At 44.9% G+C, this 25,866-nt stretch overlaps 1 protein-coding gene across 1 annotated transcript in view; it reads right to left on the bottom strand.

Annotated features, from left to right (window-relative positions):
* The window catches only part of LOC126571505 (serine/threonine-protein kinase Warts-like), a 57,085-nt gene that overhangs the window by 6,152 nt on the left and 25,067 nt on the right, over positions 1-25,866 (bottom strand). The window contains exons 4-9 of the mRNA XM_050230071.1: positions 3,750-4,749; positions 1,862-3,683; positions 1,181-1,724; positions 842-1,020; positions 529-721; positions 194-399 (exon numbers count right to left, since the gene is read on the bottom strand). Of these exons, the coding sequence (XP_050086028.1) occupies positions 194-399; positions 529-721; positions 842-1,020; positions 1,181-1,724; positions 1,862-3,683; positions 3,750-4,749 (3,944 nt within the window). The remainder of the gene's footprint in view (positions 1-193; positions 400-528; positions 722-841; positions 1,021-1,180; positions 1,725-1,861; positions 3,684-3,749; positions 4,750-25,866) is intronic.

Raw genomic sequence — 25,866 nt, 5'->3', positions numbered from 1 at the left:
CAGCTAGCCAACTGAGCTACAATATGAGAGGGGGCTCGAAGCGTTTTCAAGCAATAGCAACAAGCATGCCGGATTCTTCAACCACGTTCATGTTTGCTGTTTTCTCTCATTCTAACTCATCCATTCTAAGCAGCCCGTCTTCTCCAACCCTCACCACCTCCTTCTCATAAAATTGACGTCTCGGTTCGCTCACCAATAAGTTCCAGCACCTTGTGATGTGAGATCCATACCGTGGTCCGGGTTATAGTTTTCTTCGTCCATAACCTTTGACAGGCCAAAATCGGTAATCTTGATCTCACCGCACACGTTACCCTCGGTCAGCAGAATGTTGCCTGGCTTCAGGTCGTAGTGTATGATCGGTGGTTTGATCTCGTTCAGATACTTCAATGCTGACACAACCTACCAGAGAGAGAGAGAGAGATAAGTTTGTCAAAAAAAAAATAAAACATACATGGCGTTTCGATCAGGGCTAATGTATATCAATATCACCGTAGCTGTCGGATCTGTGAGGGTGCACACCACACTTACCTGCATGATGATCGAGCGCGCCTCCTTCTCTGGAATCGTCTTGTGCTGCTTCAGATAGAAGTCGAGATCATGCCCGTCACAATACTCGAGAACGGTACAAAATGAGTTGGCATCGATCTCAAATACATCGTACAGCTTTACCACACGTGGATGGTCGAGTGCTTTGTGGATATTGTACTCTCGTAACGCGTGCCTGGGGGAGCGAAAGGCAAAGGCGGTAAAAGATCGTGGCACAGGAAGCTGATGCAATTTTGCTTCGACCAGCACACCGCGTAGAGACGAGAGTGCAACCCCTCCCTCTGGCTTTACTCACTTGATGTAGTTGGCTTTTTTGTCCTCTTTCCAGTCCTTGTTCAGCTGGTGCACCTTACACGCGACGTAGCGTTGCTCCTTCAGATCGAACGCCTTGTGCACCTCAGAGAAGCCACCCTTGCCGAGCAGCATTAACAGCAGGTAGCGCTCGTTAAGCACTGGATGATTGTTGAACCGCGACTGTTGGGATCCAGGCCAGACGCCAATCACAGCAAGCAAAAACGCGGGAAAGAAGGATTTTGCATGAGTGAGGTGGTTTAGGTTCTACCACCGTCATCGAGTCCGATCGAGACTGGTGGTGTGCCTCCTCTTCGCTTTCGGGAAACAGCAGCAACCCTACCTGATCCTCATTGTGTATTCTCTTGAGCTCCCGGATGTGCAGATTGCGCTCCCGTTCCAGCTTCTCCATCTCGAGCTGCAGATCTGCGTCCTCCTTCTTGAGCGCGTTCTGGCGTAGCTTCAGTATCTCGTCGCACTCATAGTACTCCTGCAGTGTGAACGACGAGCCGCTGCTGACAACCGGGTCCGGCTTAAGAAAGGTGCTATTGTCATTCCCGTTGTGCAACGCTGACGATCCGCTGCTGACTGTGCTGCTGCTACTGCTCACGCCACTGCTATTGGTAGTAGCTGCACCGCTGGCACCAGACACTCCGCCACTGCCACCCGTACCGCTCCCTCCGAGACCGGAGCCACCCACCACCACTACGCCGGCCCCACCACCCGTGGCCGTTGCGCCAATCGAGGTGTTGCTGTTGCTGCTGTTGCCACTATTGTTGCTCTGGTTGCGCTTACGGCCACCCTCGCTGTTGGTAGGCCGCTTCTTCATCAACAACTTCTTCTGTCGATCGATCTCCTCGCGCTCGGCCGTGATCTCCTCCTGGCGTCTGAGAAAAGGTTATTAGTAAAGAAAAATTTAATAAATAGTAAAGAAAAATTTAATAAAAAAAAATCCCGCTAATCTAGATGTGGCCGCCAGCTGGCAACCGACAGACAGACAGACAGTAGTGTAAGGATAGCTTACTTGGCGAGCTCCTGGAACGCGTAACCGTCGGTCCAGTTCTCCTGAAACGTGGCGCCGACGCGCTGCGTGACAAACTGACCGAGCCGTAGCCGGTTTTGCATGCACTTCTGGCGCGCCTCCTTTTTCTCTATATTGCTCTTCTGTTTCAGCAGCTTCTTCACCACCTCGATGCACTTGGCGATCTGGCTCTTCTGTTGCTCGATCGCCTTCTGGTTCACGCCGATCTGAGTCTTTTGTTCGTCGGACATGCGTGCCAGTTCGTCAATGCGCGTGCGGCTCGCATCGAAATCGTGCTCCCGCTCGCTCATGTCCACTTGTGTCAGTTCGGTCTGCACCATCTTCGACAGCATCTGGGGCGGTGAAACCGTGACGACAACCGATGCCGCCGGTGCCGCTACCGCCGTCGCCGCCACCGTCGTTGCTGCAGCCGAATTCGTCAAGGCGATGGCGGGTATCATGGATGTTGGTAGTTTCCCCGCCATCGTACCCAGCACTGTCGATGGCGTGGGCGAAGGGGTCGTCGCTCGCAGCTGGAACGTACTGCTGTTGCCGGTACCACCCAGCAGGCTGCCACTGTTCAGTGCGGCCGCCGCCGATTTAGTGAGACCGATCCCACCACCATTACTGCCACCGATTCCCGCACCGGTAGCCCCACCACCACCGCCACCACCACCGCCACCACCACCGCCACCCCCGCCGCTACCAGCTCCGTTACTCGTGCTACCGGTCGTGCTGTTGTTGCTGTTGCTACTGTTGCTACTGCTGCTAAGCACCAGCGTATTGATAATAGCATTGTTGTTGTTGTTGTTGTTGTTGGCGGTGGAAGTGGTTACGGAAATGTGATGGTTTTGCTGCTGCTGTTGCTGCTGGTTGACTACTGCAGTCGTGGCTGCAATAGTGCTGTGGGTAGTGGTTCCTAATCCCGTCGAGCCTTGTAGTGACGCTAAGGAGGACTGCGAGGTATGCTGCTGCTGCTGCTGCTGCTGCTGCTGCTGCTGAGAGGCAACAATGATGGTCGTGGACCCCCCTTGGCCTCCCGTTGTCGTTGTCGTCTGTGAGGAAGTGGCCGAGGATGTTTGCGGTTGCTGGGATGCCTGGGCCATGCCGGTTTGACCCGATTGACTGCCCACCGTCACTGACGACTGCTTCTGGTGTGACGATTGCGATGATTGTTGCTGTTTCGCCTGCAGCGGCTGCTGCCCGGTGGCCGTGCTAGCCGAGGGTTGGTGTGACTTTTGGGAAGCACTGGACACGATGGTTCCACCGTTCCCGCCGGTTGACACTATCGTAGTGTTCTGTATCGCGGCCGCGTTGGAGGTTGTAGGTGGCGGGGGGGCTATCATGGCGGCGGCTGCTGCCGCGACAGCCGCTGCAGCCGCTGCTGCCGCAGCGGTGGCCGCGGTCGAGTGAGGAACTAATAAGGAAATGGCGCTGTTGTTGCCCGATGCCGACACTAATGACGAAGTAGGTTGCCGCTGTGGTCGGCTAAACGGATCGGTCTGCTGTTGCTGCGGTTGCGGGCTACTGACGATCTGCTGCTGGCTGCTCTGAACCGATGACGACGACGTTCCACGCTCGGTCACTTGCTGTGGCGGTTGGTTCGTCGAGGGCGGATACATCGGATAAGATCCGAGCTGAGGGCTGGTGCTTTTGGTCGTTTGGCTTTGACTGGCTCCGCCAGCGCTACCCGCACCTGCTCCCGTTCCTCCACCTGCCGAGCCACTGACTCCTCCTCCACCTCCTCCTCCTCCTCCTCCTCCTCCTCCTCCTCCTCCTCCTCCTCCTCCTCCTCCTCCTCCTCCTCCTCCTCCTCCTCCACCTCCTCCGGGTTGATTATTCACACCGCTGCCCCCACAGCTTCCTCCACTACTGGCGCCAACAGTTGCACCGCCTCCATCGGCGATCGTAGCATTGTTTATTGCTCCTACTATAGAGCCACCTGCTGCACCGAGCACGACACCCCCGCCGGTACGGGTGCCGCCACCGCCACCGCCACTACTCGCCACGGAGCTCCCGCTCGCCCCTTTCGCAACCGTCGAGCGCATCAGCGAGCCCGATGATGCCGGGTGTTTCGAAAAATAGTCATTTATCTTAGTATCACTTAGGGACACGGAGAGCCGCGGGCCCTTAATATTATCTCTACTATCACGTAAATGGCCGCCCACACTGGCGGTGCCTCCCGCTCCTGCTGCCGTGGTGGTTGCCGATGTGCCCGTACCACCACCACCACCACCCGCACCAATTCCGCCCCCACCAGCCGGAAGACATCCATTGTCTTCTGGGGCCTTCCGTTTGCGCTTGCGGTCGGTCGGGGCAACGCGAGTCCCTTTCTCCGGCGTGGGACCGGATGAGGGTGCGGCCGCTGCCAGCATGATACCGTGACCGGTGGATCCCGGCGTGGCACCGACATTGACGATCGCGGCAGCCGCTGCAGCGGCACTAACGATCGCTTCGATCTCCTTATCACTATGCGATGAGCAAGTACTCAAGTTTGAATCCTGGTCTTTGTTGTTCTGATGGTGTTGTTGCTGCTGCTGAGCATGATGTTGATGCTGCTGCTGCTGTTGGTGGTGGTGTTGGTGATGATGGTGTGTATGATGTTGATGCAGCCCCTGTTGCTGCTGCACGTTACTACTATTCGATGAGACTATCGTTCCACTGTCCGCTACAACTCCTTCCGTTCGCTGGGCTTCACCACCACTCTCGGTCAATGAGGACGCCGCCACTGCTAACGAGGCGGTGACGGACTGCAGCTGCTGTTGTTGGTTGTTATAGTGCTGCTGCTGCTGCTGCTGTTGCATATGATGTGCATGATTATGTGCTTGGTCCTGGCCGACCTGTAGAATCGTTGCCTGTGGAGCCATCTGAAGCTGGGCCCCGGCGGACATCTGCGGAGGGAGAGGCAGAAAGGAAGAAACATGGGAAAAGATTAAAAACTGATTTGAAAGGGAATAATAGTTTCGCACGAAATATTATTGTCATTACTCGGGCTCTCCGTAACAGTTGTAATCGTAGATTCATCCACAACAACCAGGTTAACAAGGGGCAAACCATGAAATCGCTCATGTCCGACAACATATGAACGCCTAACACGCACTTTTGAGTCTCGACCTTCCTGGTAAAGCTTCTGTTGGACTCTGATATTCAGTACATAGTACTGACTGTTATCCAATTCATTACTCATGATGAAGATTTTTTGATTATCCGCAGAATAGTAAATATCCCGCCCCAAACAACGATTATCTCCCAAAACCATTTCTTTCGATGCTAGCTTTCTTGCTGTTTTTTTTTTTTTCACTACAACTCGCGAGCGCCAAAAGAACTGTCAAGATTGGGGACGCCCAAAGAACGCGTTCTTGGCAGGGGTGGTCAAACCAAAGCAGGGTGGTTACATGGTTTCCGTTTAAGATGCTTAGTTTGAAGGTGCGTCTTAACCGTCACGACACAGTGCAAATTTTCTTAATTCTTCCGGTCGCGATGGATGACAAATCTGCCACGAAAATTATTGTGCTGTATCATTTTGCCCGCTGGGGTGCTTCTTGTTGAAAAGAAAAGGGTAATACAACGGGAAAAAATCGATTGCCCTAATCATGCTGCGCATAACCTGATTTGAGAGCAGGTGCGGCATGGATTGCAACCAATTTTGGGTGCGTATGGTGCTGCTTCTGGTGACGCCCTGTGCTGTTGCGTTGCTACAGTGAGGACGCACTCGGGCACATTCACACAACCACACACACGCTCAACCAGTGCGCGGTTCGGGAGTTTTCATAACCGCAATCTTTTCTTCGGCAGTCTGGCTGTGTTTTTTGGCGGTGGCGGTGGCGGTGGCACTAAAGTAAAAAATATCAAAAACTACATTCCATCCAGCTAGGGAAGGAACAGAAAACGAGAAAACGTGAAAACGCAATCAGAAACAGAAAAACCATCCAATCCATGGATCACATCATCCTTCAGTGTGTCGTTTTTCCGGATATGTTTATGTTGGTGTGTGAGTGGTGCTTCTATCGCTGGGTGCGCGCTAGGATTCGTGTGCGCCCCCTCCTCCTCCTCCTCCCCACCAAAGCATGGAGACCACCGCGCGTGCAGCAAATAGTGAAAACGGTGTCGTCGGAGGTTGTTTGGTGGGTTTGCACGGTGCGTGCCCACTTTTTGACAGAGGAATGGCCGGCATCCCGTATCGTGGCCGTCGCCGGAGCTCGCTCGCGCACGCACCGTGGTGAAGCAGTAGGCGGGCAGGAGGTTCGTCACCGTGTAGTTGGCGCCAGAAGAGGTCGTGTGTGTGTGTGTGTGTGTGTGTGTCCACGCGGGTTTCGAGAACAATGAACGTGCTGCCCGAAAACGATGTTCTACCAAATCGCAGCGCAACCACTTTCGCCGGGGCTTGGGATGCATCAAGTGATCAAAGTACCCTTTGCGTGATCCAGGGCAGTGTGAGAATAGGCTGGCCGCTCCATCAACGGTAAGTACCGACCAACTTCATCATCCTTTAAAACGGTTCTATCCCCACCCACCGAGATATCGGATCCGGATCGAAAGTATGTGACCGCGTGTACCGGCGTGTGTTTTTTCGTGTGCGCGTGTGTGTGCGCGCAAGTGTTTGCATAAAGCGATTGACGTGCGCGCCGCCCAGCATCACTATGAAGCATCAGTAGGCGATGCTTGCATTTTTTTTTATTATCGGCATTCTAAGCAATCTATTCGCGTAACCATATAAACTGACTTGAACGCCCTTTTATTTAGTCATTAAAAAATCATATTGCAAAGTCAAATTACGTCAATGTTTCAATATTTACTGCATCACGGCATATTTAGGCCGCTCAAGATATGGGATGTGAGAAGAAAAAAAGAGCTAAACCGGTGCAACGGAACGGAATGGAATGGGACACGAGGGCTATAATAGCTGCTAATTGATTTGTGTTTCCAAGAGCACGACGACCACCGGCTGAGCGAGACAAGTGCGTGAAATCTGCCACCGGCGGATCATGGCCTATTGGCACATATACCATGCTGTGGTGCGTGCGATGGTGGTGGTTAGCGCTCTCGCTCTCGTGTGGCTGCAGCATCAGAGAAGCGGCTCTATGATGGCAGCTCTCTCGCTTTCGCAATGTTTCGGATGCGTGCGGAGCGCGTTCGTGGTTCCGAGAACAAAACCCATTTTTCCGAGCGCGAAGGCAGCGCGCGCTAAGTTTGCGAACATGCCACCGAACTCCCGCGCGTTGCTCCTCTTAGAGTGTTTCTACACGGCGCGAAAATTTTCTTTTTCGTAGCGCAATTGTCGGCAACCTTTATATGGAGTTTTTGGCGTTTACCATTGGGATTATGCATGCCGTCGAAAGGTGTTGTAAACCTACAGTTAAATGATGTTATTCTTTTCCATATTCTTTTAAACATTCTCAATGAGTGTTAATCTTTTTTTTTTCATAAAACTTTTAACAAACAGACGCTAAAAGCAGCAACAGTAACCCAAAATAAGCAAACCCAAATTATTCTGAGAAAAAATGGAATAGCTCGCGATGCTCGCCGGCGTACGATTATAAATTTGAGCGGTGCGGATTGGTGCAAACAGACGCTTACTCACTAATATCGTCGCTACGCATTAACTAATTAACCTTTTCCAAAAAAAAGATATCAGTCATAAAAACAGATAATTTCTCTACCAAAATCAGCTATTATAATCGCATAGTGTTCATAAGAAAGTGGTCTACGAGCTTTAGTTTGCATCGTGTGGGTGGCGCAATATACCCGTACGAATATGAATTTGAGTCACTGTACATAAATAAAAAAAAACACCGAAACGAACTAACCGCAACGTCGCTAAATTCAAGCATTAAAACGGCAGTTGATTGAAAGGCTACATTAAAAAATTAAAGTCAAGAAACACTTCCCCCAACCCTTCTGATCAAAGCAATAGAAATCACAAACATTATTAAAAAACTGAACACCAAAAAATCCACCGGCTTAGACAAAAGCTCACAACAAAAGCATCAAAAATCTACCCAACAAAGCTATGATCCAAATTACAAATATTTTCAATGCCTGTCTAAACTTAGGCTACTTCCTCAATGCATGGAAACATGCAAAAATAGTTCCTTGATCCAACCTTGATGTAATATCTATTACACTATGTTTCATAATGATAGCCTCACCCTGTTTTTTCGATTTCGCGCTCGAATAAAGCTCTCCAAAAATAATTAAAAATACTGTAAATGTTCTTTTCATCGTTAAAAGACGTATGCCGTTTGAATTTTGCAAAAATATAAAAAATTGTGGATTTGGGAGCCAACCATCCAAAAATGAGATGTTTCATAATGATAGCCTCACCCTACAAAAAAATTAAATTAAGGTGGAAAACAATTCATCAGGCTATCAATGTTATTTTATTTATAATCAGTAACTCCTCCTTTACTACTAATTGCCTGGAAATGCGGGATGGAATGCTTACAGCGAGCATGAAAAATGTTGCAGTGCGCAAGGATCGCCATGCACTCTTAATAGCTACTTCCACCTGAAGCTAAGCTTCGTGCATTCCTGCCTAATAAGAGTGCATGGCGATACTTGCGCACTGCAACATTTTTCATGCTCGCTGTAAGCAAGCCATCCCGCATTTCCAGGCAATTAATAGTAAAGGAGGAGTAGTTACTGATTATAAATAAAATAACATTGATAGCCTAATGAATTGTTTTCCATCTTAATTTAATTTTTTGTAGGGTGAGGCTATCATTATGGAACACCTCATTTTTGGATTTTTGGCTCCCAAATCCACAATTTTTTGTATTTTTGCAAAATTCAAACGTTATACGTCTTTTAACGATGAAAAGAACATTTACAGTATTTTTAATTATTTTTGGAGAGCTTTATTCGAGCGCGAAATCGAAAAAACAGGGTGAGGCTATCATTATGAAACATAGTGTATATTCTAAATAAATGCAGTTTAAGGAAAAAAAATTTGAAAGGCTACATCGCGTGGCCACTTGTCAGTATGTACACTGCCCGTCACAAATAAAAATCCACTATTGACTATGATTTACATTCCTTCGAAAAGCCGGGGATACATGAAGCGTAAACTCTCGTATAAACTCAGAGTGTAATGCCAAAAAGATTATACTGATACCAAAAAGATTATAGGCCCGCGGAGCGTAAATCCGAGCGTAAAAGCAAGCGTAAACACAGCACCAACATGAAGCGTAGCGTTACAAAGAATTGAATATTCTACAATCGCTAATACAGCAACTAACATCTTAAAATATAGAAAAAGATGTTCAGAAATCAACTTATCTCGTCGATTTATGTTTTATGTGGTCAAAAACACATGTAATTGATTTAATAGCATAGTGTAATTGCAGGTGCACGAATGTAATTGCAACTGACGTTTCGGTATAAACTTTTATGCGATTATGCCTGCCACACGAAGCGTAAACTTTATGGCATTACACTCTGAGTTTATACGAGAGTTTACGCTTCGTGCATTCCTGCCTAAATGGTTATGTTTCCGCATATAACAATTATGTGTATATTTTTTATCTTGTAGAAGAAAGCCTGTTGTTTATTTTGGCATATGATTTTTGGAATTTGCATTCAGCATGAATCAGTAAAATGAATTTCAAGTTAGAATCTCCAGTTTAGGGTATGACACACAAAAAAAATCCACCTCATAGTTTCAAAGCATTACTTAAATAAAAGTTATTATAATGAGACATTTGCAATTTATATGGCCTCCTCTCTCATTAATAAGCGATTTGAGACGATTTGGAATGCTTACTATCATTTTTCATGGGTAGAGTGGACCCAACCTTCACCTTCCATCATTAAGCGCTTCATATAAAATTATTGCTCGTAGGTTACACTCAATATTTACAGCTGAACGTCTAAAATAGTCCAGATTCATTGTACAGTGTGAAATGAAGCTCTGGTCAGGATATTTCATTACTCTAAATTGGCTCAACCGAAGGATAAATGAGTTTTCTGTACCACATCATTTGAATCACCGTTTTTTCCAGACCCAATTTCAACACTTATTCTTCCAAAAGCGATTAAAAAACATCAAAATACTCATCTGTGATCGTAGTTCTTTGAATTTGAGCATATGTTTCTTTACCAAACTACGCGAAACTGCCGCAAAGTATGACATTTCCTTTCCTGTAAGTCATTGATTTTTGCATGGTTGTATGTAGTGTAGCCTTATCGCTTTCAAGCACTGTTTTTAGCCATCAGTTTTTGCCCAAGACCTCAAATTTAGATTAATTAAATCAAACAATTCATTTCTAAACGTAAAGCGACTTGAAACATTTTGTTTTCGTAAAGTTTTTCTTGTTTTTCTCTTTTGCTTGGTCGATAAGGTTTTTTTTCTAAGTGAAATAGCTTTAAACCCTTAGTTAGAAATGCCGCAAATTTTAGTGCGGTTAGAAATCGTTATTAGTAACATTCCTTGAAGTAAGGAGAAGGTGATTCAAGGGTGTTTTCATTTTTCATGGATACCATAAGTGAATATGGTTGCCGCTTGGCTCCTCTACCACATCCATTACCGCCACATCCAAAATTTAAACAATTTTATACAATTCCTAGTAAGACTTATCAACTATTCCCATACTTTATAGCAATTCTACACTCTGTATAACCTTTTAAAAAACCCCGAACGTGAAGACTGCAAACACGAAAAGATAGTTTTACACACCTTTTAAGATTCAGAAAAAAGTTACTTTTCCGGCACATACACTCCTTCCAGTTAGTATAGGACCACCTGTGATTTTCGTAGTTTCTCACTACTGATAACAGTAATCATTTCAACCAGTATCATTATTGATTGGTATTGGTGAGATATGTTTACAGTGTAGTGTGAGTTTCGTATTTTTACGTGCATATACCACACAGATACACGCATTTGGTGTTTTCGACCTGACAAGTTAGTATAAGACCATTTCAATTATTCTTCAAAACCAATTCTATTTTTGATTGTAAAAAAATAGCCGCAGTTTGCAAATAATACAATTAATGAAGTGTTACTTTCCCGCTGCAATTTGCAACCAGGAGAATGCGATTTGGCCTACTTTTCACCCTTTTTTTCAGCGCCTCCTGCTTTAAGTCTTCTCTTGCCTTAATAATTGCACTTTTGAGCTCATCAACTGAGGAAAACTGCTTCCCTTAGCGTAAATCTTATCTACAAGGATTCCCCAGATGATTTTAAACATGATTTAAATCTAAAGAACGAGCAGACCAATCGAGCAAATCAGTTTAAAGATCCTTCATCCTCTGTGTCGCGGCTGAATGGCGGCACTATTCGGTTGAAATATATTTCTTTCGACCGGTTGGTGATCAAAGATGGGACTGAACAGTCTTCGAGAACCGTAATACAATCTTTGCACTTCATTTTGAACGACGTGAAAGCCTGCATGAGCTTGAGCATGCTCATATATGCTCAAGTAATTTAATTAAAACGAGTGTGTTTTAAACATATATTTTAGTAAACAGATCTACTAAAATATATGTTTAAAAATTTTCAGGCTATTTTCAGTGACCAAAAGAGGTTTAATTTAGATGGTCTAGATAGATTCATCGGTTATTTGCGCGATTTGAGGAAAGACGAGCATTTTTTCCACCAGCAACTTTGGTGGAGGCTCCTGTATGGTTTGCTTAGGACTTTACGCTGCTGGAAAGCTCATGCTGGCTTTCACGTCGTTCAAAATGAAGTGCAAAGATTGTATTACGGTTCTCGAAGACTGTTCAGTCCCATCTTTGATCACCAACCGGTCGAAAGAAATATATTTCAACCGGATAGTGCCGCCATCCTCCCGCGACACAGAGGATGAAGGATCTTTAAACTGATTTGCACGATCGATCTGCTCGTTCCCCATATTTAAATCAAGTTTAAAATCATCTGGGGAATCCTTGTAGATAAGATTTACGCTAAGGGAAGCAGTTTTCCTCAGTTGATGAGCTCAAAAGTGCAATTATTAAGGCAAGAGAAGACTTAAAGCAGGAGGGGCGCTGAAAAAAAGGGTGAAAAGTAGGCCAAATCGCATTCTCCTGGTTGCAAATTGCAGCGGGAAAGTAACTCTTTATTAATTGTATTATTTGCAAACTGCGGCTATTTTTACAATCAAAAATAGAATTGGTTTTGAAGAATAATTGAAATGGTCTTATACTAACTTGACAGGTCGAAAACACCAAATGCGTGTATCTGTGTGGTATGTGCACGTAAAAATACGAAACTCACACTACACTGTAAACATATCTCACCAATACCAATCAATAATGATACGGGTTGAAATTATTACTGTTATCAGTATTTCGTAGTTTCTGACTACGAAAATCACAGGTGGTCCTATACTAACTGGAAGGAGTGTACAGTGGCCGGCGTAAGTAAAAGCCCACCACTAGGGTCCTTCACATTTTCATCTGTAAATTCAACATTTGCGGTCATAAAGGCCACGTGATTTTTTTGGTAAAAGCTCTAACTTTCCTCTTTCCAAATCATTGACTTTGAGCTTGATAAGTTTGATAGTTTTTTTTTTGAAAATTCTTTAAGTGAAAGATGGTCGATTTTGGTTGTGACAAAAGTAAAAGCCCACCGGCACGGAAACATGTTTATCAATTCATATGGGCCACTCATACCCCGGATTTTCATTTGTAACTATTTTGTCATGTTTTTTACATGGTTTCAGTTATGTTGGGTATTATTCTCATTGTATTGCTTCGTAAAATAATAGTTTTTAATAGAAACATCGTTCATAACGGGTATTTATATAAAAATTCGCATAAATTCTCAACCAGAGCTCTGAGAAGGTGATTCTAGACAATTAATACGACGAGGATGTCAATCAGAACTTATAGTTTTAGCGATTCATTTAAAATCGTTTTCCTATTGCTCAACAAAATTGCTTCCTCGCGTGCCCATACGCTGACTGAATAAATCAAAGAATCCTTTCTGGTGTCAACATAAATTTCAAACGCCCCAGTATTGTTGTTTTCACAATTTTAACATTCTAATTGAACGGAAAACCCGCTCACAAGTCCACCACCGTGCCTCATAGTGACCTGTAATTGACGGTCTGGCATACCATGGTTTGCTTTCTATCAAACTCTCTATCGACGTGTTGCATTAAAATCCATAATTGATGATTCTAAAAACAATAAACTACTTCTCGAGCCTTCTTTAAGCTTGAAAACATATTTCCGAGTGAAATGAAGACGATTCGCTCAGTTTTGGATGAAACGGAAGTCTTTTAGCAGCATCCACTCCTGCACTCATGTGGTGCTGATCTACCGTGGCATACTTCGCTCCAAAATTGACTGCGAAAGGGATGCTATGATTGAATAGATAATTAGTTTCGATAATTTCTTAATCTCTGGAGTTTTTTTTACATTTTTTCAATCATCCATTTTCCGAGAGCGTTCGAAATTGAAACAGTAAGCTACTGATCTAAGACATTGGTGATTAATTAGCATGTCATGAACTGCCCTCCGATTGATGATAATTTTTCCGCTAATATCTGTTGAAGTACTTGGTTCAAACAATGATTAACAAGTAGTTTTCTGATGACCATAGGGTCTGCTGTCCGTTGATATACCCATACCACGTGAAAAAAACCCGCGCGCAATCGGCTTTCCACTGGAGATGCTAGGATTAGTGAACTTAAAACAATAATGGAGGGTACGTAAAATATGAAAACAGACGTAAATAAAAGTCCTATTAAAGATACAGTAACCACAGGGCTCTGTCAGAGTCCGAATAATATTTATTGCAAAGTGGGCTTTTGCTTTTGTCACAATCATAACCAACCATTTCGCACTTAAAGAATTTTCAAAAAGAGACTATCAAACCTATCAAGCTCAAAGTAAGTGATTTGGTAAGAGGAAAGTAGAGCTTCTAGCGAAAAAATCACACGGCCTTTGCGACCGAAAATGTCGAATTTACAGGAGAAAACGTGGTGGACCCTAGTAGTGGGCTTTTACTTACGCCGGCCACTGTATACTCGCAGACAATGACTTCAATCAACAAGCGATCATTTTTACAATTAATAACACACGAAAATCCAGAGCGAGAATTAGCTCAATTTATAAATAACAATTTTAGAACTGATTTTTTTAGGTGGATTTTTTTTGGGTCACACCCTAAACTTGTCCTTCAAACTTAAAATTTAATTTACTGATTTATGCTGCATGCAAGTTTAAAAAACCATGTGACGAAATACGCTACAGGTATTATTCTACAAGATAAAAATATACACATAATTGCTACATGCGGAACCTTAACCGTTTCGGAGCAATGTAGATGATCGTCGTGAGTGGATTTTTATTTGTGCCTGGCACTGTATGTGTCAGCACGTTTGTTTGCGTTAATTAATGTCTCCTAAGTGCCAATGAGGAACGGCTGGTTGATTTGCGCTACTGTGCGTTGTGATTCTTTTCTCTGTGTGATCGTACAATTTTCGGTGCTGCGCGCGAAACACATCAACCACAACAACCTAAGTGTCTCCATACTACTTAGGTTGTTGTTGTTGATGCATTTCTCGTGCAGCATAACATCGTGTTTAGAATCGGCGGTTGATTATGGTTTGTGCTACTGTGCGTTCTCTGTGTTCTCTGTGTGATCGTACAATTTTCGGTGCTGCGCGCAAAACACATCAACAACAGCAACGTAAGTGTCTCCCTACTACTTTCATTGTTGTTGTTGGTGCCTTTCTCGTGCAGCATAACATCGTGTTTAGAATCGGCGGTTGATTATGGTTTGTGCTACTGTGCGTTGTGAGTCTTTTCTCTGTGTGATCGTACAATTTTCGGTGCTGCGCGCGAAACACATCAACCACAACAACCTAAGTGTCTCCATACTACTTAGGTTGTTGTTGTTGGTGCCTTTCTCGTGCAGCATAACATCGTGTTTAGAATCGGCGGTTGATTATGGTTTGTGCTACTGTGCGTTCTCTGTGTTCTCTGTGTGATCGTACAATTTTCGGTGCTGCGCGCAAAACACATCAACAACAGCAACGTAAGTGTCTCCCTACTACTTTCATTGTTGTTGTTGGTGCCTTTCTCGTGCAGCATAACATCGTGTTTAGAATCGGCGGTTGATTATGGTTTGTGCTACTGTGCGTTGTGAGTCTTTTCTCTGTGTGATCGTACAATTTTCGGTGCTGCGCGCGAAACACATCAACCACAACAACCTAAGTGTCTCCATACTACTTAGGTTGTTGTTGTTGGTGCCTTTCTCGTGCAGCATAACATCGTGTTTAGAATCGGCGGTTGATTATGGTTTGTGCTACTGTGCGTTCTCTGTGTTCTCTGTGTGATCGTACAATTTTCGGTGCTGCACGCGAAACACATCAACAACAGCAACGTAAGTGTCTTCCTACTACTTTCATTGTTGTTGTTGGTGCCTTTCTCGTGCAGCATAACATCGTGTTTAGAATCGGCGGTTGATTATGGTTTGTGCTACTGTGCGTTCTCTGTGTTCTCTGTGTGATCGTACAATTTTCGGTGCTGCGCGCGAAACACATCAACAACAGCAACGTAAGTGTCTTCCTACTACTTTCAATGTTGTTGTTGGTGCCTTTCTCGTGCAGCATAACATCGTGTTTAGAATCGGCGGTTGATTATGGTTTGTGCTACTGTGCGTTCTCTGTGTTCTCTGTGTGATCGTACAATTTTCGGTGCTGCGCGCGAAACACATCAACAACAGCAACGTAAGTGTCTTCCTACTACTTTCAATGTTGTTGTTGGTGCCTTTCTCGTGCAGCATAACATCGTGTTTAGAATCGGCGGTTGATTATGGTTTGTGCTACTGTGCGTTCTCTGTGTTCTCTGTGTGATCGTACAATTTTCGGTGCTGCGCGCGAAACACATCAACAACAGCAATGTAAGTGTCTTCCTACTACTTTCAATGTTGTTGTTGGTGCCTTTCTCGTGCAGCATAACATCGTGTTTAGAATCGGCGGTTGATTATGGTTTGTGCTACTGTGCGTTCTCTGTGTTCTCTGTGTGATCGTACAATTTTCGGTGCTGCGCGCGAAACACATCAACAACAGCAATGTAAGTGTCTTCCTACTACTTTCAATGTTGTTGTTGGTGCCTTTCTCGTGCAGCATAACATCGTGTTTAGAATCGGCGGTTGATTATGGTTTGTGCTACTGTGCGTTCTCTGTGTTCTCTGTGTGATCGTACAATTTTCGGTGCTGCGCGCGAAACACATCAACAACAGCAATGTAAGTGTCTTCCTACTACTTTCAATGTTGTTGTTGGTGCCTTTCTCGTGCAGCATAACATCGTGTTTAGAATCGGCGGTTGATTATGGTTTGTGCTACTGTGCGTTCTCTGTGTTCTCTGTGTGATCGTACAATTTTCGGTGCTGCGCGCGAAACACATCAACAACAGCAACGTAAGTGTCTTCCTACTACTTTCATTGTTGTTGTTGGTGCCTTTCTCGTGCAGTATAACATCGTGTTTAGAATCGGCGGTTGATTATGGTTTGTGCTACTGTGCGTTCTCTGTGTTCTCTGTGTGATCGTACAATTTTCGGTGCTGCGCGCGAAACACATCAACAACAGCAATGTAAGTGTCTTCCTACTACTTTCAATGTTGTTGTTGGTGCCTTTCTCGTGCAGCATAACATCGTGTTTAGAATCGGCGGTTGATTATGGTTTGTGCTACTGTGCGTTCTCTGTGTTCTCTGTGTGATCGTACAATTTTCGGTGCTGCGCGCGAAACACATCAACAACAGCAACGTAAGTGTCTTCCTACTACTTTCATTGTTGTTGTTGGTGCCTTTCTCGTGCAGTATAACATCGTGTTTAGAATCGGCGGTTGATTATGGTTTGTGCTACTGTGCGTTCTCTGTGTTCTCTGTGTGATCGTACAATTTTCGGTGCTGCGCGCGAAACACATCAACAACAGCAACGTAAGTGTCTTCCTACTACTTTCATTGTTGTTGTTGGTGCCTTTCTCGTGCAGTATAACATCGTGTTTAGAATCGGCGGTTGATTATGGTTTGTGCTACTGTGCGTTCTCTGTGTTCTCTGTGTGATCGTACAATTTTCGGTGCTGCGCGCGAAACACATCAACAACAGCAATGTAAGTGTCTTCCTACTACTTTCAATGTTGTTGTTGGTGCCTTTCTCGTGCAGCATAACATCGTGTTTAGAATCGGCGGTTGATTATGGTTTGTGCTACTGTGCGTTCTCTGTGTTCTCTGTGTGATCGTACAATTTTCGGTGCTGCGCGCGAAACACATCAACAACAGCAATGTAAGTGTCTTCCTACTACTTTCAATGTTGTTGTTGGTGCCTTTCTCGTGCAGCATAACATCGTGTTTAGAATCGGCGGTTGATTATGGTTTGTGCTACTGTGCGTTCTCTGTGTTCTCTGTGTGATCGTACAATTTTCGGTGCTGCGCGCGAAACACATCAACAACAGCAACGTAAGTGTCTTCCTACTACTTTCATTGTTGTTGTTGGTGCCTTTCTCGTGCAGTATAACATCGTGTTTAGAATCGGCGGTTGATTATGGTTTGTGCTACTGTGCGTTCTCTGTGTTCTCTGTGTGATCGTACAATTTTCGGTGCTGCGCGCGAAACACATCAACAACAGCAATGTAAGTGTCTTCCTACTACTTTCAATGTTGTTGTTGGTGCCTTTCTCGTGCAGCATAACATCGTGTTTAGAATCGGCGGTTGATTATGGTTTGTGCTACTGTGCGTTCTCTGTGTTCTCTGTGTGATCGTACAATTTTCGGTGCTGCGCGCGAAACACATCAACAACAGCAATGTAAGTGTCTTCCTACTACTTTCATTGTTGTTGTTGGTGCCTTTCTCGTGCAGTATAACATCGTGTTTAGAATCGGCGGTTGATTATGGTTTGTGCTACTGTGCGTTCTCTGTGTTCTCTGTGTGATCGTACAATTTTCGGTGCTGCGCGCGAAACACATCAACAACAGCAATGTAAGTGTCTTCCTACTACTTTCAATGTTGTTGTTGGTGCCTTTCTCGTGCAGCATAACATCGTGTTTAGAATCGGCGGTTGATTATGGTTTGTGCTACTGTGCGTTCTCTGTGTTCTCTGTGTGATCGTACAATTTTCGGTGCTGCGCGCGAAACACATCAACAACAGCAATGTAAGTGTCTTCCTACTACTTTCAATGTTGTTGTTGGTGCCTTTCTCGTGCAGCATAACATCGTGTTTAGAATCGGCGGTTGATTATGGTTTGTGCTACTGTGCGTTCTCTGTGTTCTCTGTGTGATCGTACAATTTTCGGTGCTGCGCGCGAAACACATCAACAACAGCAATGTAAGTGTCTTCCTACTACTTTCAATGTTGTTGTTGGTGCCTTTCTCGTGCAGCATAACATCGTGTTTAGAATCGGCGGTTGATTATGGTTTGTGCTACTGTGCGTTCTCTGTGTTCTCTGTGTGATCGTACAATTTTCGGTGCTGCGCGCGAAACACATCAACAACAGCAATGTAAGTGTCTTCCTACTACTTTCAATGTTGTTGTTGGTGCCTTTCTCGTGCAGCATAACATCGTGTTTAGAATCGGCGGTTGATTATGGTTTGTGCTACTGTGCGTTCTCTGTGTTCTCTGTGTGATCGTACAATTTTCGGTGCTGCGCGCGAAACACATCAACAACAGCAATGTAAGTGTCTTCCTACTACTTTCAATGTTGTTGTTGGTGCCTTTCTCGTGCAGCATAACATCGTGTTTAGAATCGGCGGTTGATTATGGTTTGTGCTACTGTGCGTTCTCTGTGTTCTCTGTGTGATCGTACAATTTTCGGTGCTGCGCGCGAAACACATCAACAACAGCAATGTAAGTGTCTTCCTACTACTTTCAATGTTGTTGTTGGTGCCTTTCTCGTGCAGCATAACATCGTGTTTAGAATCGGCGGTTGATTATGGTTTGTGCTACTGTGCGTTCTCTGTGTTCTCTGTGTGATCGTACAATTTTCGGTGCTGCGCGCGAAACACATCAACAACAGCAATGTAAGTGTCTTCCTACTACTTTCAATGTTGTTGTTGGTGCCTTTCTCGTGCAGCATAACATCGTGTTTAGAATCGGCGGTTGATTATGGTTTGTGCTACTGTGCGTTCTCTGTGTTCTCTGTGTGATCGTACAATTTTCGGTGCTGCGCGCGAAACACATCAACAACAGCAATGTAAGTGTCTTCCTACTACTTTCATTGTTGTTGTTGGTGCCTTTCTCGTGCAGCATAACATCGTGTTTAGAATCGGCGGTTGATTATGGTTTGTGCTACTGTGCGTTCTCTGTGTTCTCTGTGTGATCGTACAATTTTCGGTGCTGCGCGCGAAACACATCAACAACAGCAATGTAAGCGTCTTCCTACTACTTTCAATGTTGTTGTTGGTGCCTTTCTCGTGCAGCATAACATCGTGTTTAGAATCGGCGGTTGATTATGGTTTGTGCTACTGTGCGTTCTCTGTGTTCTCTGTGTGATCGTACAATTTTCGGTGCTGCGCGCGAAACACATCAACAACAGCAATGTAAGTGTCTTCCTACTACTTTCAATGTTGTTGTTGGTGCCTTTCTCGTGCAGCATAACATCGTGTTTAGAATCGGCGGTTGATTATGGTTTGTGCTACTGTGCGTTCTCTGTGTTCTCTGTGTGATCGTACAATTTTCGGTGCTGCGCGCGAAACACATCAACAACAGCAATGTAAGTGTCTTCCTACTACTTTCAATGTTGTTGTTGGTGCCTTTCTCGTGCAGCATAACATCGTGTTTAGAATCGGCGGTTGATTATGGTTTGTGCTACTGTGCGTTCTCTGTGTTCTCTGTGTGATCGTACAATTTTCGGTGCTGCGCGCGAAACACATCAACAACAGCAATGTAAGTGTCTTCCTACTACTTTCAATGTTGTTGTTGGTGCCTTTCTCGTGCAGCATAACATCGTGTTTAGAATCGGCGGTTGATTATGGTTTGTGCTACTGTGCGTTCTCTGTGTTCTCTGTGTGATCGTACAATTTTCGGTGCTGCGCGCGAAACACATCAACAACAGCAACGTAAGTGTCTTCCTACTACTTTCATTGTTGTTGTTGGTGCCTTTCTCGTGCAGTATAACATCGTGTTTAGAATCGGCGGTTGATTATGGTTTGTGCTACTGTGCGTTCTCTGTGTTCTCTGTGTGATCGTACAATTTTCGGTGCTGCGCGCGAAACACATCAACAACAGCAACGTAAGTGTCTTCCTACTACTTTCATTGTTGTTGTTGGTGCCTTTCTCGTGCAGTATAACATCGTGTTTAGAATCGGCGGTTGATTATGGTTTGTGCTACTGTGCGTTCTCTGTGTTCTCTGTGTGATCGTACAATTTTCGGTGCTGCGCGCGAAACACATCAACAACAGCAATGTAAGTGTCTTCCTACTACTTTCAATGTTGTTGTTGGTGCCTTTCTCGTGCAGCATAACATCGTGTTTAGAATCGGCGGTTGATTATGGTTTGTGCTACTGTGCGTTCTCTGTGTTCTCTGTGTGATCGTACAATTTTCGGTGCTGCGCGCGAAACACATCAACAACAGCAATGTAAGTGTCTTCCTACTACTTTCAATGTTGTTGTTGGTGCCTTTCTCGTGCAGCATAACATCGTGTTTAGAATCGGCGGTTGATTATGGTTTGTGCTACTGTGCGTTCTCTGTGTTCTCTGTGTGATCGTACAATTTTCGGTGCTGCGCGCGAAACACATCAACAACAGCAATGTAAGTGTCTTCCTACTACTTTCAATGTTGTTGTTGGTGCCTTTCTCGTGCAGCATAACATCGTGTTTAGAATCGGCGGTTGATTATGGTTTGTGCTACTGTGCGTTCTCTGTGTTCTCTGTGTGATCGTACAATTTTCGGTGCTGCGCGCGAAACACATCAACAACAGCAACGTAAGTGTCTTCCTACTACTTTCATTGTTGTTGTTGGTGCCTTTCTCGTGCAGTATAACATCGTGTTTAGAATCGGCGGTTGATTATGGTTTGTGCTACTGTGCGTTCTCTGTGTTCTCTGTGTGATCGTACAATTTTCGGTGCTGCGCGCGAAACACATCAACAACAGCAATGTAAGTGTCTTCCTACTACTTTCAATGTTGTTGTTGGTGCCTTTCTCGTGCAGCATAACATCGTGTTTAGAATCGGCGGTTGATTATGGTTTGTGCTACTGTGCGTTCTCTGTGTTCTCTGTGTGATCGTACAATTTTCGGTGCTGCGCGCGAAACACATCAACAACAGCAATGTAAGTGTCTTCCTACTACTTTCATTGTTGTTGTTGGTGCCTTTCTCGTGCAGTATAACATCGTGTTTAGAATCGGCGGTTGATTATGGTTTGTGCTACTGTGCGTTCTCTGTGTTCTCTGTGTGATCGTACAATTTTCGGTGCTGCGCACGAAACACATCAACAACAGCAATGTAAGTGTCTTCCTACTACTTTCAATGTTGTTGTTGGTGCCTTTCTCGTGCAGCATAACATCGTGTTTAGAATCGGCGGTTGATTATGGTTTGTGCTACTGTGCGTTCTCTGTGTTCTCTGTGTGATCGTACAATTTTCGGTGCTGCGCGCGAAACACATCAACAACAGCAACGTAAGTGTCTTCCTACTACTTTCATTGTTGTTGTTGGTGCCTTTCTCGTGCAGTATAACATCGTGTTTAGAATCGGCGGTTGATTATGGTTTGTGCTACTGTGCGTTCTCTGTGTTCTCTGTGTGATCGTACAATTTTCGGTGCTGCGCGCGAAACACATCAACAACAGCAATGTAAGTGTCTTCCTACTACTTTCAATGTTGTTGTTGGTGCCTTTCTCGTGCAGCATAACATCGTGTTTAGAATCGGCGGTTGATTATGGTTTGTGCTACTGTGCGTTCTCTGTGTTCTCTGTGTGATCGTACAATTTTCGGTGCTGCGCGCGAAACACATCAACAACAGCAATGTAAGTGTCTTCCTACTACTTTCATTGTTGTTGTTGGTGCCTTTCTCGTGCAGCATAACATCGTGTTTAGAATCGGCGGTTGATTATGGTTTGTGCTACTGTGCGTTCTCTGTGTTCTCTGTGTGATCGTACAATTTTCGGTGCTGCGCGCGAAACACATCAACAACAGCAATGTAAGTGTCTTCCTACTACTTTCAATGTTGTTGTTGGTGCCTTTCTCGTGCAGCATAACATCGTGTTTAGAATCGGCGGTTGATTATGGTTTGTGCTACTGTGCGTTCTCTGTGTTCTCTGTGTGATCGTACAATTTTCGGTGCTGCGCGCGAAACACATCAACAACAGCAACGTAAGTGTCTTCCTACTACTTTCATTGTTGTTGTTGGTGCCTTTCTCGTGCAGTATAACATCGTGTTTAGAATCGGCGGTTGATTATGGTTTGTGCTACTGTGCGTTCTCTGTGTTCTCTGTGTGATCGTACAATTTTCGGTGCTGCGCGCGAAACACATCAACAACAGCAATGTAAGTGTCTTCCTACTACTTTCAATGTTGTTGTTGGTGCCTTTCTCGTGCAGCATAACATCGTGTTTAGAATCGGCGGTTGATTATGGTTTGTGCTACTGTGCGTTCTCTGTGTTCTCTGTGTGATCGTACAATTTTCGGTGCTGCGCGCGAAACACATCAACAACAGCAATGTAAGTGTCTTCCTACTACTTTCAATGTTGTTGTTGGTGCCTTTCTCGTGCAGCATAACATCGTGTTTAGAATCGGCGGTTGATTATGGTTTGTGCTACTGTGCGTTCTCTGTGTTCTCTGTGTGATCGTACAATTTTCGGTGCTGCGCGCGAAACACATCAACAACAGCAATGTAAGTGTCTTCCTACTACTTTCAATGTTGTTGTTGGTGCCTTTCTCGTGCAGCATAACATCGTGTTTAGAATCGGCGGTTGATTATGGTTTGTGCTACTGTGCGTTCTCTGTGTTCTCTGTGTGATCGTACAATTTTCGGTGCTGCGCGCGAAACACATCAACAACAGCAACGTAAGTGTCTTCCTACTACTTTCATTGTTGTTGTTGGTGCCTTTCTCGTGCAGTATAACATCGTGTTTAGAATCGGCGGTTGATTATGGTTTGTGCTACTGTGCGTTCTCTGTGTTCTCTGTGTGATCGTACAATTTTCGGTGCTGCGCGCGAAACACATCAACAACAGCAATGTAAGTGTCTTCCTACTACTTTCAATGTTGTTGTTGGTGCCTTTCTCGTGCAGCATAACATCGTGTTTAGAATCGGCGGTTGATTATGGTTTGTGCTACTGTGCGTTCTCTGTGTTCTCTGTGTGATCGTACAATTTTCGGTGCTGCGCGCGAAACACATCAACAACAGCAACGTAAGTGTCTTCCTACTACTTTCATTGTTGTTGTTGGTGCCTTTCTCGTGCAGTATAACATCGTGTTTAGAATCGGCGGTTGATTATGGTTTGTGCTACTGTGCGTTCTCTGTGTTCTCTGTGTGATCGTACAATTTTCGGTGCTGCGCGCGAAACACATCAACAACAGCAATGTAAGTGTCTTCCTACTACTTTCAATGTTGTTGTTGGTGCCTTTCTCGTGCAGCATAACATCGTGTTTAGAATCGGCGGTTGATTATGGTTTGTGCTACTGTGCGTTCTCTGTGTTCTCTGTGTGATCGTACAATTTTCGGTGCTGCGCGCGAAACACATCAACAACAGCAATGTAAGTGTCTTCCTACTACTTTCATTGTTGTTGTTGGTGCCTTTCTCGTGCAGCATAACATCGTGTTTAGAATCGGCGGTTGATTATGGTTTGTGCTACTGTGCGTTCTCTGTGTTCTCTGTGTGATCGTACAATTTTCGGTGCTGCGCGCGAAACACATCAACAACAGCAATGTAAGTGTCTTCCTACTACTTTCAATGTTGTTGTTGGTGCCTTTCTCGTGCAGCATAACATCGTGTTTAGAATCGGCGGTTGATTATGGTTTGTGCTACTGTGCGTTCTCTGTGTTCTCTGTGTGATCGTACAATTTTCGGTGCTGCGCGCGAAACACATCAACAACAGCAATGTAAGTGTCTTCCTACTACTTTCAATGTTGTTGTTGGTGCCTTTCTCGTGCAGCATAACATCGTGTTTAGAATCGGCGGTTGATTATGGTTTGTGCTACTGTGCGTTCTCTGTGTTCTCTGTGTGATCGTACAATTTTCGGTGCTGCGCGCGAAACACATCAACAACAGCAATGTAAGTGTCTTCCTACTACTTTCAATGTTGTTGTTGGTGCCTTTCTCGTGCAGCATAACATCGTGTTTAGAATCGGCGGTTGATTATGGTTTGTGCTACTGTGCGTTCTCTGTGTTCTCTGTGTGATCGTACAATTTTCGGTGCTGCGCGCGAAACACATCAACAACAGCAATGTAAGTGTCTTCCTACTACTTTCAATGTTGTTGTTGGTGCCTTTCTCGTGCAGCATAACATCGTGTTTAGAATCGGCGGTTGATTATGGTTTGTGCTACTGTGCGTTCTCTGTGTTCTCTGTGTGATCGTACAATTTTCGGTGCTGCGCGCGAAACACATCAACAACAGCAACGTAAGTGTCTTCCTACTACTTTCATTGTTGTTGTTGGTGCCTTTCTCGTGCAGCATAACATCGTGTTTAGAATCGGCGGTTGATTATGGTTTGTGCTACTGTGCGTTCTCTGTGTTCTCTGTGTGATCGTACAATTTTCGGTGCTGCGCGCGAAACACATCAACAACAGCAACGTAAGTGTCTTCCTACTACTTTCATTGTTGTTGTTGGTGCCTTTCTCGTGCAGCATAACATCGTGTTTAGAATCGGCGGTTGATTATGGTTTGTGCTACTGTGCGTTCTCTGTGTTCTCTGTGTGATCGTACAATTTTCGGTGCTGCGCGCGAAACACATCAACAACAGCAACGTAAGTGTCTTCCTACTACTTTCATTGTTGTTGTTGGTGCCTTTCTCGTGCAGCATAACATCGTGTTTAGAATCGGCGGTTGATTATGGTTTGTGCTACTGTGCGTTCTCTGTGTTCTCTGTGTGATCGTACAATTTTCGGTGCTGCGCGCGAAACACATCAACAACAGCAACGTAAGTGTCTTCCTACTACTTTCATTGTTGTTGTTGGTGCCTTTCTCGTGCAGCATAACATCGTGTTTAGAATCGGCGGTTGATTATGGTTTGTGCTACTGTGCGTTCTCTGTGTTCTCTGTGTGATCGTACAATTTTCGGTGCTGCGCGCGAAACACATCAACAACAGCAACGTAAGTGTCTTCCTACTACTTTCATTGTTGTTGTTGGTGCCTTTCTCGTGCAGCATAACATCGTGTTTAGAATCGGCGGTTGATTATGGTTTGTGCTACTGTGCGTTCTCTGTGTTCTCTGTGTGATCGTACAATTTTCGGTGCTGCGCGCGAAACACATCAACAACAGCAACGTAAGTGTCTTCCTACTACTTTCATTGTTGTTGTTGGTGCCTTTCTCGTGCAGCATAACATCGTGTTTAGAATCGGCGGTTGATTATGGTTTGTGCTACTGTGCGTTCTCTGTGTTCTCTGTGTGATCGTACAATTTTCGGTGCTGCGCGCGAAACACATCAACAACAGCAACGTAAGTGTCTTCCTACTACTTTCATTGTTGTTGTTGGTGCCTTTCTCGTGCAGCATAACATCGTGTTTAGAATCGGCGGTTGATTATGGTTTGTGCTACTGTGCGTTCTCTGTGTTCTCTGTGTGATCGTACAATTTTCGGTGCTGCGCGCGAAACACATCAACAACAGCAACGTAAGTGTCTTCCTACTACTTTCATTGTTGTTGTTGGTGCCTTTCTCGTGCAGCATAACATCGTGTTTAGAATCGGCGGTTGATTATGGTTTGTGCTACTGTGCGTTCTCTGTGTTCTCTGTGTGATCGTACAATTTTCGGTGCTGCGCGCGAAACACATCAACAACAGCAACGTAAGTGTCTTCCTACTACTTTCATTGTTGTTGTTGGTGCCTTTCTCGTGCAGCATAACATCGTGTTTAGAATCGGCGGTTGATTATGGTTTGTGCTACTGTGCGTTCTCTGTGTTCTCTGT

The sequence above is a fragment of the Anopheles aquasalis genome, chromosome X (assembly GCF_943734665.1).
Source record: "Anopheles aquasalis chromosome X, idAnoAquaMG_Q_19, whole genome shotgun sequence".
Lineage (NCBI taxonomy): Eukaryota > Metazoa > Arthropoda > Insecta > Diptera > Culicidae > Anopheles > Anopheles aquasalis.
This window is presented reverse-complemented; position numbering and strand designations above follow the sequence as displayed.